Raw genomic sequence first — 15925 nt, 5'->3', positions numbered from 1 at the left:
TGTCTTCTAGTCTTTGCGTTTCCTTATACTTCTGTGTTCACAAGCATGAACGGTAGATGCTGTCTTGGATTTTGTTTCTTACATGCTAATGGTGTTAATTTATACAGTTTACTCTTCTTATACAGCCTGCTCCTTACTTCTTCAAGACTCCATATGTTTCATTGAAAGGGAGTTGCAGGTCTTCTAAAGGTGTGCTATGGAACAAAAATAACTAGGCAACGTGGATGTGATGGTGAGCCCCATATACCTGTAGGGATTAACTAGGGACTAGAGGGCCTTCAAGGAAGAAAACAACAAATTGTTCCTGTCTGCAGTATCACAAATCAATTAGGTAATGCTATTATAAATATTAAATCTTGCTAATGAGGGAATTGTTGAAGGAACCTGAGATAAAAGAACTGAATGCTACACTGGCTGAAAAAAAAGTTTTATCAAGAAGGTGACCTTTCTGTATACGGTTATCTTAAACAGCTATGGTGAAGGCCGGTTTGTGATATATTTATCAATCCTATTAAAAGTTATGATACTGAAGGGCACCTTCGTGGCTCACTCAGTCACTTAAGTGTCCAACTCTTGATTTTGGCTCGGGTCACAGTCTCATGGTTTGTTCAAGTTCAATCCCTGCATCGAGCTCTACACGGACTGTGCAGAGTCTCCTTGGGATTCTCTCCTTCTCTCTCTCTGCCCCTCCCCTGCTCACTTGCTCTCTTTCAAAATAAATAAACTTAAAAAAAATTATACTGAAACTTATTCTTTGAGCATAAATTTATTTTAGTTTATGTTGCATTAATTAGTGACTTCTGGAGTCTCCAGGGTAACGGAAGCTCCCTCGGTGTTGACATTCCTAGCTTCCCAGGCAGTCATAAGGATGTCCTGAACTCGGGAATTAGAATGGAGAGAATGAGGGCTAGGGGGATGGTGGGTGCCCCCAGTGTACTCTGGGAACTGACTCCAGGAGGGTGCCTCAGACTGCTGCTGTTTAGACATCATTCAGACTTCCAGGAAATGAAATCAGTGTTGCTAAATTTTATTTTTCCTCTCCTTTCAATCACAGACCCTTGAGAAGATCATGAACAGGGCCCCTTCCTCGTAAGATTGTCACCGCATAGATAATAACTGACTTAGGGCACCTCCTGTTTCCGGGGGTTATAAATTCATTCAGCAAACCCACTTTAGGCACATTGTTTTCGAGTATACATTTCACTCCTTTGCAGATTTCACTTGAAATAATAATAACGAGGAGCATAGTGTACATAGTGCTTTCCAGTTTATGGAACCATTCTGTACACTTATTGGCTCTTGTCTGTAGTCCTATCAGTTGGTGCTGTTATCCCCACAGGACAGCTGAGGAAGGCAAACCTCAGAAAAAAAGAACAAAGATTGACCCCAAACGTGTCTGTCACAAAGTTGATGCGTGCTATTTGGGATCGGGAGCCAGGTCCTCTGGCCAGATCTCCTGGGCTTCTGTCTACCCTTGGTAGCATTACATAACAAAGGGAAATCTGGCAAGCACAAATGAGATTACCTCCCACATTTGAAAGGATGATTGGGAAATCCTATATGAGCAGCAGGTTAAAACATGAATTATTTATTTAACATCCATAGAAGGTGCGCCTTGCAGGAAGAAACAACCATGGTGGTGTGTATTGGGGCTGCTGCGGTTCCATTGTTGGGCGTCATGTTTATAAGTGACCGAGGGCCCCCTTTTTCCATCTGACCCTGGAACACAGATCTCAAATGGCCAAGAAGAGTATCACAGGGAAACCTATGTAAAATGCGATTTTTCTTCATTGGTGAAAAGGGTTTCTGAACCCTTGTACACAGGGATACATATAAATCAGAGGCCACTTTGTTGGAGCCGTTTGGCAGGATATTATTTTTTTTTTTTTATTTAAATTGTGCTCTTCCCCAACAAGATCGCAAGAGCAGCTGTCTATTTAAGTATGTATCCTAAAGCAGCAGTGCATTCATTGGGTGTATTAAATGAATGACGTGTTGCCAGAAAGGCTAAGCAGACAATTGCCAGAATGACAGTGTGGCCTCGAATTCCCCACGGAATAAATTTGAGAGCTGTCATGAGACATCCCAGCTTACTTTGATTGCATTGATGATGCCCAGAAAGAGAAGCAGCTTCAGATCTAGATTCTCAGTCCAGTTACGGCTTTATAGACCATCATCTATGAAATTTGGTGTTCACTGCAGTAGGATGATGCCATTTAATTTTTTTATTTTTAATGTGTATTTACTTTTGAGAGAGACAGAGACAGAATGTGAGTGGGTTGGGGGCAGAGAGAGAGGGAGACACAGAGTCAGAAGCAGGCTCCAGGCTCCGAGCTGTCAGCACAGAGCCCAGCGCGGGCTCGAACGCGCGAGCTGTGTGAGATCATGACTTGAGCTGAAGTCGGCCGCTCAACCGACTGAGCCACCCAGGCGCCCCATGGACGATGCCATTTTAAATAAGATGGGCTCCTTTGTGCTAATTAATGTGCTTCATGTATTTTGAAATTGTATTTGGCATTTCCTTTCAGGGTACTTTATGCTTTTCTTATAAAAATAATCCATACTTGTAAGCACATGGAATTCTCAAAAGAGAAAATGAGTAGTTTATCCTTTGCTCTGCTAGTTCAAATCCCTGTCCTGCCTTACCTTCCCCTCTTCAGGGAAACCCACATTCACGATTTGACGTATGTGCCTTCTTCTTTTACTTTTCACGTAAACATTTACTCATGCACATATATGGGATTTTTTTGAGGTACTTTTTTCAAAAATAAGAGCAAATTTAGAATACTCATTATTATTATTATTTTTAATTATACTGTAGACCTCTTTCTAGGCCAGGACATGCAAATAAATCCATTCCATACCTGTAGGGCTGGAACATACATTATTCTGCTTCTCACCTGTTGGTGAACATTCTGTTTGTTTCCAGTGTGTTTTATTACCACAAACATTTACTGTTACAATGTAAGCATTATTTTATGAGCCATATGATCATTTTCCATTCAGTAAAGTGTTTTGCTAAAGAAGGGGAAAAGTAGGAGCCTTCCATATTGAGTTGTTACCTATAATCATGTACTTTTGCGATGAGTGGTATGGTATGTGGTAATAAGAATTATAGAGATTTAGGTGTAGAGTATCTCTTTATGTATGGAGCATCCGTAAATGTAGCTTGTATTTTGTGTTGGAGTCATTTGTGGTTAGCTTCAGTGTGTGGATTCACTGAGGAGCAGGGGTGATCTTTCAGCTGTCATAATGTCCCATCTAGACCCTTTCCAGAGCAAATCAATTATCTGCGTTTGGGCGAACCTAGTACACTAATGATAGACTGCCCAGTCAGCCATGGTTTGCTACTTTTACCTTGTTAGACCATGGCCTTAGATTTCTGGGAGTGAGCACCTGGCTTTTAGAGTGCATTAATTTAAAAAAGCACTCCGTGGAATTTTGGAATTACGAAAGAAGGGAATGCCGCTTCGATGGTGTGAAAAATTGGCCCAGATCCTCTGGATTTCCTAATATATGATAAATAATATTTACTGGCCACATGTTTCAGAATTTCAAGTACACAGGAAGAATTCTGGAACAGGGTGATTATGAAAATAACCAACTTCCGTAAGTGAAAATGACCATGTTTACTAATGGGGCCGCAATTGCCTATTGCATTCAATCCCATCTGTAACCAGCAAGGAGAACGATTGTTTTGCATGATTTAGTGCTTACAAAATTACGGTGGCACGGCAAAGCTTACTGTACCAGCGGCTTTGGAAAGAAGCATATGTGGTCCTTTTGCAGGTAATAAAATGGCAAATCCAATTTGCGATTGCAGAATAAGCCTCTGAGTGATATATGATCTTCATAGCAGCCTCGGTCAGGGGGTCACCGCTAATCACGGAGCTGGCTGGCTTCCCCTGTGGCCCGGGCCTTCCCACCGAAGAGTGAGCAGAGTGAATCTATGTCTGGGAGCCAGCCAGCCTGTCTGTAGATGCACCACTTTCTAGCTTATTAGATCCTCTTTGTCACAGTGCTTAATCCTGCTGCCTGATCCTTGTTAGAACACCACCAGAGCGCCGCTCGGGCTTCTAATAAAGGAGCTGGGCGAGGGCGCCTAACTAGACGCACTGAAGCGTGCGGCAGTGCGGGGGATTGCATCCTGACTGACAGCGGGGGCGAGACGCTTCCTGCATGTTATTACTTAAAAGGGAACCTACCTCCGACAGCTGACAGATGAGCTTTGCTGAGGCAAGGGTAACTTGTTGCTAGGCCAATATGAGACGGGTGTCATCTTTTCACATAGTATAATGGCCCAGCTTTACTCTAATTATATTAACCCCCTTCTGAAATTGCTGCATTCTGGGCCGGCGCACCGGCAGGTAGGGAGGCCGGAGACAAATAGCCGGCTGGGAAGATTCCAGCCGCACAGAGGCAGGTATTGTGCTCTCCGCCGATGACATTAAGTTGAAAAGCAAAATAAGCACGTCCTGTTACCCCGAGCCGGGTTAGAGCTCCGAAGAGGCAGTGCCCGGGTTTGGCTTGCACGATCTCAGTCTCTGTCACCTGCAGCAGTCGTCTGCTTTTAGGGTTTGCTGTGGATGTTAAACATGGTCTTCCTGCTTCTTTGTTTACAAGGAAAGAGCAGCTTCGACCACCTGAGCTATTGTTTTGGGTCGCCCCCTCCCCCCAGGGAACTTGAATCACTCCCTGCCAAATCTGGCAGCCTGGTGAAGATCTGGGAATCTGACTCAGTAGCTGTGTTTGATACTAAAATTAAGCACATGGGGGTGGGGTAGAGGGTGCCCCAGGCCCCCTCCCCCTCTGGAATGCACAGATGAGTGTAAAGTGGTAGAAACGAGAATGCTCATGAATATCCCATGATCCTTTGTGTTGTACCCCGACTTTCGCACTCCTTTTCCCCAAAGGGTACGTGTCTAGCTGGCATCCAGCGTCTCCTGCTCCTGCGTGCTCCAGTTAGCAGACGTCATTAGCAGTCCCCTCCGTCTCTTCTGTCTCCGTTGACAGCGCTTAAATAGAGACATTGCTAGGGACTGACAGATCTCCAGGGGGTTAGAGGCTTCAGACAAAAGGGCCCAGAGAACACGGCTGACCTTTCTTAGCATTACTCCTCTAGCTCTGTCTTCCATGTGTGGCAGTCAGGGAGCATAGAACTTTAGTACGTGATTTTCAGAGGATTACCACTAAAAAGGCTGCCGGCTTCGTAAGAGGCTGCTAATAAGTTAACAAGAGGCCACGTGCATTCCCAAGTGGGTAGGTGGTAGGAAGCAGGCTCTTCCTTCGCACAGAGACATGTACTTGTATCTCAAGCTCAAAGATGATCAATCCATTAAGACTTGCTTCGCTCATAGCATACCTATACTCCCGCATTTTCGGGACAACCCTTGGACCTTGGTGGAAGCAAGCTTATGATGCAGTCCAGGAGAAAAGAGAGTCTTCTTTCTCTCACTGTCCCATGGACGTCATCCCCGAGCTGAGGATTGCCTGTGGGGTCTTTCCTGGAGACTGTCCCTGGTCCACAGTTTTCTCACATGGACCCAGGGCCCTGAAAACACAGCGTGGTGAGAAGTGCTCTGTGTTCCAGGTATCGAGTTCCCTTCCCTCGTCCTCCCCCTCTTCTTCCGCAGACTAGTCTGATCCACATGTTAAGAGAAAGCAATCCCATTGAATTAATTCCTGGTGATATGCGAATGTTGGGGAGTCCGATGTTCACCAGATTAAATTATACCCATTAGAAATTCAGACTGTGTTTCTCAGTAGGATAGATGATTTGGGGAACAAGGAGGAAAGATCTTCAGGTCAGAGTAGCCACTTACAGGGAGATCCCCTTGTTTAGGAAATGGTTTGCTTCCTTATGCAATTCATGCCTTTTGTGGCTTCTCTTCCTTTTTTTCTTAGCCACTTTGGAATACGTATATTTTTCCAAATGTCTGTTATTTATTTTTTCATAGTTGATTTCATGCTGATGTCAGTGGGCAGGCCTCAGAGGCAGGATAAACATAGCTTGTTTATGGGGTGAAGATTTTAAGAGAGGTGTTTACTTCCACTGCCTCCCCCCCAGCTTATTAGTGAATTTGCTATACCATGGTGACCGTTGCCTGCTGTGGGGCCTTCCCTCAGTGACCATGCTTCCTAAGAACAATGGGCAACATATTCACTGTACGTTTAAAACAGGCCACTTAAGAAATACGGGATTGTTGGGGTGCCTGGGTAGCTTAGTCGGTTAAGCGTCCGATTTCTGCTCAGGTCATGACCTCACAGTTCGTGAGTTCAAGCCAGGTGTCGGGCTCTGTGCTGACAGCTCAGAGCCTGGAACCTGCTTCGGATTCTGTGTGTCTCTCTCTCTGCCCCTCCCTTGCTCGCATGCGCGCGTGTGCGCGCGCGCGCTCTCTCTCTCTCTCTCTCTCTCTCTCATAAATAAACATTAAAAAAATTTTTTTTTTTAAATATGGAATTGGTTTTATTGTCTCTTTTAGAATTGTTTTTATTTTTATTTTTAGAGAGAGAGGGAGAGAGCAGGGGAGGGCGGAGAGGGAGGAAGAGAATCTTAAGCAGGTTCTGTGCTGTCAGCATGGAGCCTGATGTGAGACTCGATCCCACGAAGTGTGAGATCATGACCTGAGCTGAAATCAACAGTCAGCCACTTAACCGACTGAGCCACCCAGTCACTCCTAGAATTGTTTTTAAACGGAAGACTTTTTTTCAGATGTTATATTCATTTTTAGGAAAGGAAAAAATTGGAAAAAGTAATAGAATTATATGGAAGAGAGGACATAGAGTACAGCAAACAAGATCCTAAAAGAAAAAAATAATTACAGAGGAATTTAAACAAGATACAAATTTTTATTCTTAGAAAGCTAAAACCCCTCCCCAGGAGAAGATAAAAACAAACAGCTCAGGACTTACAGCTCACACCCAAGTAGGATATGCAGCTAAGAGAATTTGGACAACTCAGGGATTTTGACTTGCCTGAGGCAGTTTTCTGACTCCTGGTTTAGAGAATAAAGCCTATTAATTTACCCAATGATTTAATATCTGACTAATGATGTTTAACCATTAGGATGAGGAAATTGACAATATTGATAATCTTGGAGAGAAATTTATCTGCTTATTTTTGTAGTTGACACCAACAAATTCTAAAGTAGCTTTGGAAAAATGATGAATTACTCACTCATTATATTTGGTAATATCTGTTTTCTTGAGAAGCATTTTATTAAATTGTAATCACTTTTATATTGGTCTTTTCTTTATTTTTCTGAATAGTTACAAGTTCGTATAACAAGAAGAAGACAAATGGAAACCATCAATTGTTTTAAGAAGAAATATTACATCATCTTCCCAGTACAAATGTTTGTGCATTTCTAAAGTTCAGATCAGCTAGGACATTATGTGCTTCATGGTATACTTGCGTCCCAGAATGTGTTTTCCTTATCTTGAGTTATCAGTTATGACACAATTGGCAAGTAAAGTTTCAAAACTGGACAGGCAAGGCACGTTGGATGTATCTTGGGAAGAATAATCGGTGAGTCTCTTGTCCTGCAGGCTGGGAGTCTGAAAATGGACTTCCTCAGTAGGGCCTTTAGGGGAAGGCTTTTGGTGAGTCTGATGCCAAGCAACCTGAATATGCTGCTGCTCCAACACCGTGCTGTCCTTGTCTCTTGCGTAGGCAAGCGTGTGGTGGGAAGCTCTTTCACACGTAGCCTTTACCATTTTTGAATATACCAAACGGGGGAGAAAAGGTCAACTGACTATTAACAGATGATATTCAGATGGGTGGCACTTGCTGACTTTGTTATGCTACCTTCCTTAACTCATCCGTGGTTGATCTAGAATATGTAACCTGAAAGCTTCACCAGACAGTGTAGAAAGAATACAAGATTTGGGGTCAGGAGCCTTGGGTTCAAATCCCGACTTTGACATTTTCTGATCTTGGACATATTACTTAATTTTGCCATGTTTCCATTTCTCCATCTATAAGCGACGTCAATTATTGACCTTAGGGATTGGTAGGTAATCAAATGAAGAAATGGTTTTTAAAGCTAATTCATCAGCTGGTAAGGAGTATACAGATGTGAGTTTCCAGCCTTTCTGTGTTAATGAGATTCATTTAGTGCCGATTCTGTGATGTGCTTATGGTCCCTGAGTAATACAGCAATAATTTTACTTGGGCAACGTTCTTATCTTCCTTCACTCATGGTCTACTTTGATGAATGGTGATGTTGATTGGATTGGGTTTAGATGAGATTGGACAAGCAATAATATACATTGTCAAATAGAATTTCAGGAGTTTCTAAAAGGATTGTGTCTTTCAGTCTTGGATGGGTCATTTCCTTCTCTGTAACAAATACCTAGAAAAATAAAGTATATGCTGCATTTGCAAGAACACCTTCCAGGTTTCCTTCCTTCTTACCTTTTTATCTCCCTCCCTCCCTCCCTCCCTCCCTTCCTTCCTTCCTTCCTTCTGTTGTTAATATCTTGCGCCAGGGTACTATCACTAACATTTCTTGCATACCAGTAAGGACTTGAAGTAACATTTTTAAAAAATCAATTCAAATGATCCAAGAGGTATTTTGGGTTGTGCCGTGGTTACTGGGCAGGACTCCTTAGACCTGATTTGTGTTAGATGAAATGAACGTCACCTCTCCTCTTTTCCTTCCATCATTTCAGGAAACTTGGATTTAACTGGTCAGAAGCAAGTGTTCAAAGCAGAGAACAATCCCTGGGTTACCCCCATTGCTGACCAGTTCCAGCTTGGTGTGTCCCACGTGTTTGAATATATCCGTTCTGAGACATACAAATAGTAAGTAGACTGTGATTCTCTAAATTAGTAGACTGTCGTTTTACAGTATTTGTAATTATGCCATTTTTAAAAACTATCATATGACCTTGTCATATTGGTGGTGGTTAGCTTATAGTATTTTTAAATGTTTTATTAATAACCACAGGTAGTAATTGCCCCTGTTATTTATAGATTATTCTTAATTGACGTTTTCAAGGGGAATTCACACCAAAGTTGTGGAGAAAAATTTTAAGGCATTAAATTGGTTGCATATTCATGGCCCTAGCGAAATTCACCAGACACATTAAGATCAGCACGTACTTTTTTCTCCTTTGAATGCAAAGAATAAGAAATGTTATGAACAAAATTGTTAAGCAGTTTATTTATAGCATTAGGAAGAGATACTAGGAAAGCATCATTCTATTCTTTAGAAGCTCTTACTCTAGCAAGATGATAATCTCTCTAAGAGAAAAAGAAAAGGCAGAAAAAGAGGAGGAGGAATCAGCCAGCTTTAGTCACAGCATCAAAATCCCTTAAGTCCTTGCCCTGGGTCAAGGGCGACCTTGGGGATCCAGCCCTAGGACCTAACTGTCCACACCTGTTTCTTCCTCATTGTGTCAAAGGGCAGCTGCAATTCTTCCATCCCCACTTGCCCTGTTGGTTCCTGCATCTTCTGAAGTTACTTCCCCCTCATCCCACCCCCATCCCTCAGTTGAAATGATCATTTATCTCAGTGCTTCCCGATCCTTAATGGTGAAATCTAGTCCCTTCTAGTGTTAAACAAATACAGAAGAGACCCGAAAAAAAAAAAAATCCATACTCTGATTTAATCAGATTTTGTGTCCAGCACCATCCTTTGAGAATTTCACATCCCAGCTACTAGAGAAGAGCGCGAGAATCATTAAAGGTCACATTCAGTTAGGAGTTTGCTTTTTGGGGCTTAAAAAAATCCCCCCCACTCAACACAGGCCTCACTGAGTCCGTGCTGGGGCAGCGGGTCAGGATTAGCCCACAGGGCAGAATCCCTGCCGGTAGATTGTCAGCTGTGTGCTTCTGGGCCCTCCTCCCGTGTACCGTGTTCCTGGTCTCACATCTAGGACTTGGTGTAGTCCTGTGTGCCTCGGGCAGAGCCACAGAGAAGATGAGCCGGGAAGAACGGTGGTGTTAAAATTAAATATGCTTAAATTGCTGAAATGATAGCATATCCTCATATGTGAAAGCCGCTTAAAGCACAATTTAGGTTTCTTTTAAGATGATACCATGACATTTACAATATGCCTTTCAAGACTTACCTCAAGAGTAAACTGAGAGAAGTAGAAGATGTGTTTTATTGTTTCATGAGCCTCATAGTTACTTGCAATGATATATATAGTGTCTTTAAATATGAATATAGCTCAGCCTTGGAAATTAGTTCATTATGAAAATGTGTGAAAATATAATTGCAAATGAGCAGCGTATTGTTCATTTTTTTCCTCTTAAATTGTTAATCATTGCTATCATCAGTTTTAGATAGAGGTCTGATATTTTCTCAGTAAATGGGAGTCCCCATAGATCTTCGTTTGTAGGTTATCTTTTCAGAAAATCATTGTATATACCTTAACATACAGAAAAATACACAAACAAGCTTTTATGAACTCAGAACTGGGGAAAATACTCTGTTTTTCATTCTAGATAACCCTGTTTTATTTTATCATCCATTAATTTATAATCTATAGAGTATTAGAGCACATTGCCTATAAAAGCACTTCTAATTTTAATTTCATTTTAAAAGATTACGTTTTGAATTGATGGATATTGTGTTAACTCCAAGTCCTTGACTAATCACCATCATACACATTCAATATTCAATAACTATTGTATGTTACGAACTATTTCTGGTTATTTGAACATGGTTAGGATGTTGGATGAATGAGGCTCATGGCTTCGATTGAGTTCATTAGTGGGCTCTTTGAAAGGGACTGTATATGACACAGCATTTTCATCAGTAGCATATTTGTTGCCTCTGGCCCCGTCTCTCTTACTAGCATCCTAGTTCTGAGGATCAGAGTAATGTAAACAATTTGCCCACTGGCTTATGTTCTGATTTCCTCCTGGAGAACGACGTTATCCTTTATACAGTGACATGAGCATCCACAAGCTTAAGTAAGCGTAGGGGAGTCATCACCCCCTTTCTTGGGGGACCAGTTAGTACAACGTTCACTGCTTTTAGAGGAGTCTGTGGGAGCCTCAACTGGGAGGATACACTTGATGTGACCTCCTTAAGGGCAGGGACCCTCGGTGAATTCCCTCAGAGTTCTCCCCTTCTCCTTAGGAAGGAGAGAAGTGTTAGTGGCTTGGTATTTCAGCTGTCTGTCCTTCACCCATTCTCCCACATCTTCTGTGTTCACTCCTTTACTGAACGTACTAGCTGAACACGTGGCCTATTAACTAAGTTAGATGCTAAGTCAGACTCTTAGTCTTTTTTAAAATAGTACTTACACAAAAATGCCACCATTATGTTTTGCTGAGTGTTAAAATGTAAGGTCTTCTTGGGGCGCCTGAGTGGCTCAGTCGGTTAAGCTTCCTACTCTTGGTTTGGGCTCAGGTCATGATCTCATGGTTCGTGGGTTTGAGCCCCGTGAAGGGCTCTGTGCTGACAGTGACGATCCTGCTTGGGATTCTCTCTTTCTGCCCTTCCCTGACTCGTGCTTTCTCTCTCTCTCTCAAAATAAGTAAACTTAAAAAATAAAATAAAAGGGAAGAACCTCTTTTATATGAATAGCTGTACATGACTGTGTCCTCATGTAACTAGAACCCAACTTAATTCTTTAATTTTTTTCAGCAGCCACTTCCTAATTAGAGGACCTTTTGCATCCTTATCAACTACCTGAAAAAATGTTATTCTAATTAAGCAGGTGCTTGGCTACTTTTTTTTTTTTTTTAAGCTGGGCATGTGATGACTTTGAAGGAGCCGGTTTATTCATTACACATATTTTTTTCAAAAAAGCCAATTTCACATTCAGCACCTTCACCTTAGATATTCCGTTCTAAAAGCTGCAGTTTCTACTCTCGCTTGTCCTTTTTTGTGTAAGCCACATAGACCCCTTCCAGCAAAAAGTGCCTTTTTTGTGTATCGATCTTGAGACGACTCCCATGAAAGCACATTTTCATTTTGCTTTGGCACTTACTTGCCAACGCCTCTGCTTCCTTATTTTCCTTTTTTCTAACCAATCGACCCATTCCTAAGTGAGATCAGTAAACACCTCACTGGCATGTCTCGTGTTCATTCATGTCTGCGGTCGACTTTCACAGCGACCTTCACGTTCCAGGCACATCCTCAGAGGCCTTCTGAGTGTAGAGCAGCGACAGGTGGAGAAGACGGATTATCTGATTTCCAGGCTCTAATGGACTCCAAGAGGAGCCGCGGACATTGGAAACAAAACAGTGCAATCAGTGTTGAGGAATAATTAAAATGTTCCGAGAGGATTTGACACGAGGAAGATAGGAACTTGCGCAGTGGAGCAGGGGCCGGGGAGACGCGGGTAGGTGTGGCCGGGAGCATGTTATGGTAGTGTGCTGTAGAACACGCTTGGGGCATTCATCATGCCTTCCAACTCATTTCTCAGGTGGGGACTGTTCTTTGTTATTTGTCATACTTTCAGCCAGGGGAACATATTGGCTGGTGTCATTGCATAAAAAAAGCCTCTCATCCAGTTTTTGAGGAGCAAACCCTACAAGTACATTAGCATTTTTCAGGCTGTCCTTAGGCCATAGGGTCACCTCCTAACGCTGTATCCGGTGGTGGTTTTCTCCTTGTTTGACCTCTTTTATTTCTGTGAAGCAGAATTATGATAGAATAGTCACCACTTGTTTAGTTTCCAGAAGGTAGATTTTTTTTTTTTTTTTTTTTTACCTCCAGGAGGAGAAGTCAGATTAGAGTCAAGATCCTTGACAAGATTCTTTGTGAAAGGGAGTAACTCACACTTTTCACATTTCCATCAAGGAAGGTGGATGGGAACCGCAAGCCATTTTAAAAGCTGACAAGTTAACTCTTAACAAAAGAAGAGGTTTGACAAATGTTAGGCTGAAAATGTGTTGGTTGAAAGAGGCATTTGGAAAACAGGCACCCTCATGAAGGCTGCAATTTGCGAAGCATGGCGGTCCTTAAGCCTCATTTCCAGAGCGGCATAACTCAAAGGATGCTTCCCTGGCATTTTCCTGTCTCGTGACTTGCTTTTGTCTCTAGGGGAAGGCGCCACACTCACTTACTTTATTTTCTTTTTTTAATCTTCAGTGGAGACTGGCCATACTATTATTCATGCCGGTTCTCGGAAACATTTTAACAAAGCAGTATTTGGTGGATGGTGGGCAGTGATGAGAAAAATGCCAGCAGTTTCTTTTCACTACAAATCTAGCAAAATAAGTCATCCTGTTCGGCTTATAAGGAGGAATGCTTTGATCTTCTGGGTATCATCTCCAAACTTATTTTACTCGTACAGTTAAAACTAAGTAATGTTTTCTTTTTTTCTTCACTGTGTGCCAACCTATCACAGGCTCTAGTGGACGTAAATGGGCTTTATTAAACAACTATCATATCCTCTAATGCCTGCTGAGTCTGTGACGTAAAAGATCCTTAGATAACAGATATATCTGGTCTACCAAAAGGCTAAAGCATTTCAAACCTAATAGGTGACCCACCCCCCCCCACCACCCGTTCATTTTAAGACAGGCCTTTCAGGAAGGAAATCCCATTTAACAAAACTTTCCAAACCTTATTATTTCCTGGTGAAGTATAAAAATGGATGCACAGAACTAGCAGATGGTTTTATAAATATCATGGAAAGATGAAGGAGAGTGTTAAACTTCCAGGACCTTTTTAGCAGTTAGTGAATTTTACATAGTGACTTAGGAATGCAGAAAAAAATGTAGACTTCTCTTTCATTACTGTATCTGAAAACAGCTCAAATTAAGTCAGAGAAAAACAATATTTCCTTAGAGTAGACGTGAAAATGAAGAACCAGTTTTGGTTCCCCCCCCCCCCCAAAGCTTTGGACATAAAAGATTGTTTTTATTTTTAAAGGTTGATTGTGTATTGGGTGCCTGGTAATTTATATTTCCTCTATAGATGTTATATATGTATATTTTTTTCTTGTTAATAAACATATTATCACATTTGCACCATAACATAAAATATGATTCAAATTCTTGACATCTCCAGATCTATTTGCATGCAAATATGTTGCATTTATCTAACATCGCTAAGAAATAGCAAAGGGAAGAGGGAAACTGTCCATAAAGTATATTTTGGGCAGTATGAGGTCATATCCCTTATCTGATGTTACCTTCAGTGGTAAAATTACACAGCACTCCTTTTTCTCCAGATAGTATGTTACCAGCACAAGTTATTCCACTGAACAGACGTAATTTGGGATGTAGTATCACCTGTCGTCCTTTGACATACTCATTCACCTGTTGCTGTCTGTGGCCATGAGCGTTTCATTGCTCTGGTAAATTAATACCTCCCTCTTAAGGTAACAGGAAGAAAACAGATCATGTGAGAAAAGAGTACATAACAATTTTCTCTCTCTTACAAGTTTTTTGATTAGATTAATGTAATTTACATTTAAAAGGATTTTTGCTCTTCTGCTTTTAACTTATTTAGCGCTATTATTCAGGTAAACTTGAGAGGTAATTAGTAATTTTCCATTTTCTTTGTACATGTGCACATTTCTTTCAATACATGAAGTTTTTACATGCCTTGTGAAGCTTTATTTTTCTAGTTTTATTTTATTTTATAGTTCGTGCACAATGGTTCGGTTTTTTAAATGGAAGGTGTTTCTCATTCGATATTGCCGGTGCACCTGAAGTTTGGGAGAGTTAAAGGAGGGAACCTCTACCCCCTAAACATAGTAAGGTCAAAGTTGAACCTTGCCAGGGTTTACAAACTAGCTTCAGGATGCTACCTGTTATTCCTGAACGCATCTGGGAAACCCTGTCTTATACATATTTGAGGATGTTTTTTACTCTGACTTGAATATACGCGCACACTTGGAAAAGCTTCCCTCCCAAACCCATGTTCACTGTGGTCCTCCAATGTGGTCACGCCGTAGCCACATTGTGCTGGCCTGCCAGCCCTGTGGGGACAGGTTCGGGCATGTTTGGCCGATGGGCAGGAGCTGTGTCCGTCTTCCTGCATTTTATGTAGCCACTAGTGTCCTTACCACTAAAAGGTTGAATACATTTAGGGGCGCCTGGGCGGCTCAGTCGGTTAAGCATCCGACTTCGGCTCAGGTCACGATCTCATAGCTTGTGAGTTTGAGCCCCGCGTCGGGCTCTGTGCTGACAGCTCAGAGCCTGGAGCCTGTTGTGGATTCTGTGTCTCCCTCTTTCTCTGCCTCCCCTGCTCATGCTCTGTCTCTCTCTGTCTCAAAACTAAATACAAACATTAAAAAAAAAAAAGTTGAATACATTTAGAATAAATGGGAAAAAAACACAACTTCCACGTCAAAGGGAGAAGAGTGATGTTTATTCTGAACCTCACACCTTTATGTAATACTGTAAAGAACAGAACCTTCATGTCCTCCCTCCCCCACCCCATCTCCTCGCTTGTATGTTGACTGTCCAGCTTGCATTAAGCCTGTCTTGTACAGCTGTACTGTTATGTACAGCGTGATTCGTTACAGTTTCAATTTAAGGTAAATAGAATACAGATAATTTGTTCCACTTGACAGGAGAAAATCAACGTAGCCTAGACCCAGCTTGCCCTCTGAAAGGGAAATGTGTCAGGTTACTTCCTCTTCAAGAGCTATTTTGAGTTCCATTTTTAGATGGTATTCACTTGATAGAATTACATTGATCTATTGAGTATTGACCTCCTCAGTGAAATGAAATTGATCAGCCTTGCATATTGACAACTTTTTTTTTTTTAACTTCCATTCGTCTTAAGTTCAATGCTTGATGCTTTCTGTCCAGCTGAGTTATTGCCTGTATTTGCAGTTTTTATTTGAGAGATAAATTAATAAGTGGTGCTTTTATAATGAAGAAAAACCTTTTGGTTTCTATTCTCTACACAGCAATACCTTGTTTTATTACATGCGGGCTTTTCATTGAGGCCTGGTCTCCTATTCTGGTTGCGAATTACTGGAGGGTTTTGAGGAGGAG

The 15925-nt window shown here is 41.7% G+C and overlaps 1 protein-coding gene across 6 annotated transcripts in view; it reads left to right on the top strand.

The window, feature by feature from the left end:
• The window catches only part of RSU1 (Ras suppressor protein 1), a 274063-nt gene that overhangs the window by 102263 nt on the left and 155875 nt on the right, over nucleotides 1-15925 (top strand). For 3 of the 6 annotated variants that reach the window (XM_053225357.1, XM_053225356.1, XM_053225355.1), the window contains 2 exons: nucleotides 5358-5567; nucleotides 8674-8806. The exons of 1 other annotated variant lie outside the window; for it this stretch is intronic. In XM_053225357.1, coding sequence (XP_053081332.1) covers nucleotides 5358-5567; nucleotides 8674-8806 — 343 coding nt within the window. The remainder of the gene's footprint in view (nucleotides 1-5357; nucleotides 5568-8673; nucleotides 8807-15925) is intronic. 2 more of the 6 variants (XM_015077841.3, XM_027073523.2) reach the window with 1 other exon arrangement.

Source organism: Acinonyx jubatus, chromosome B4 (genome assembly GCF_027475565.1).
Source record: "Acinonyx jubatus isolate Ajub_Pintada_27869175 chromosome B4, VMU_Ajub_asm_v1.0, whole genome shotgun sequence".
Classification (NCBI taxonomy): Eukaryota; Metazoa; Chordata; class Mammalia; order Carnivora; family Felidae; genus Acinonyx; species Acinonyx jubatus.
The sequence above is the reverse complement of the archived record's forward strand: the minus strand, read 5'-3'. Positions and strand labels throughout refer to the sequence as shown.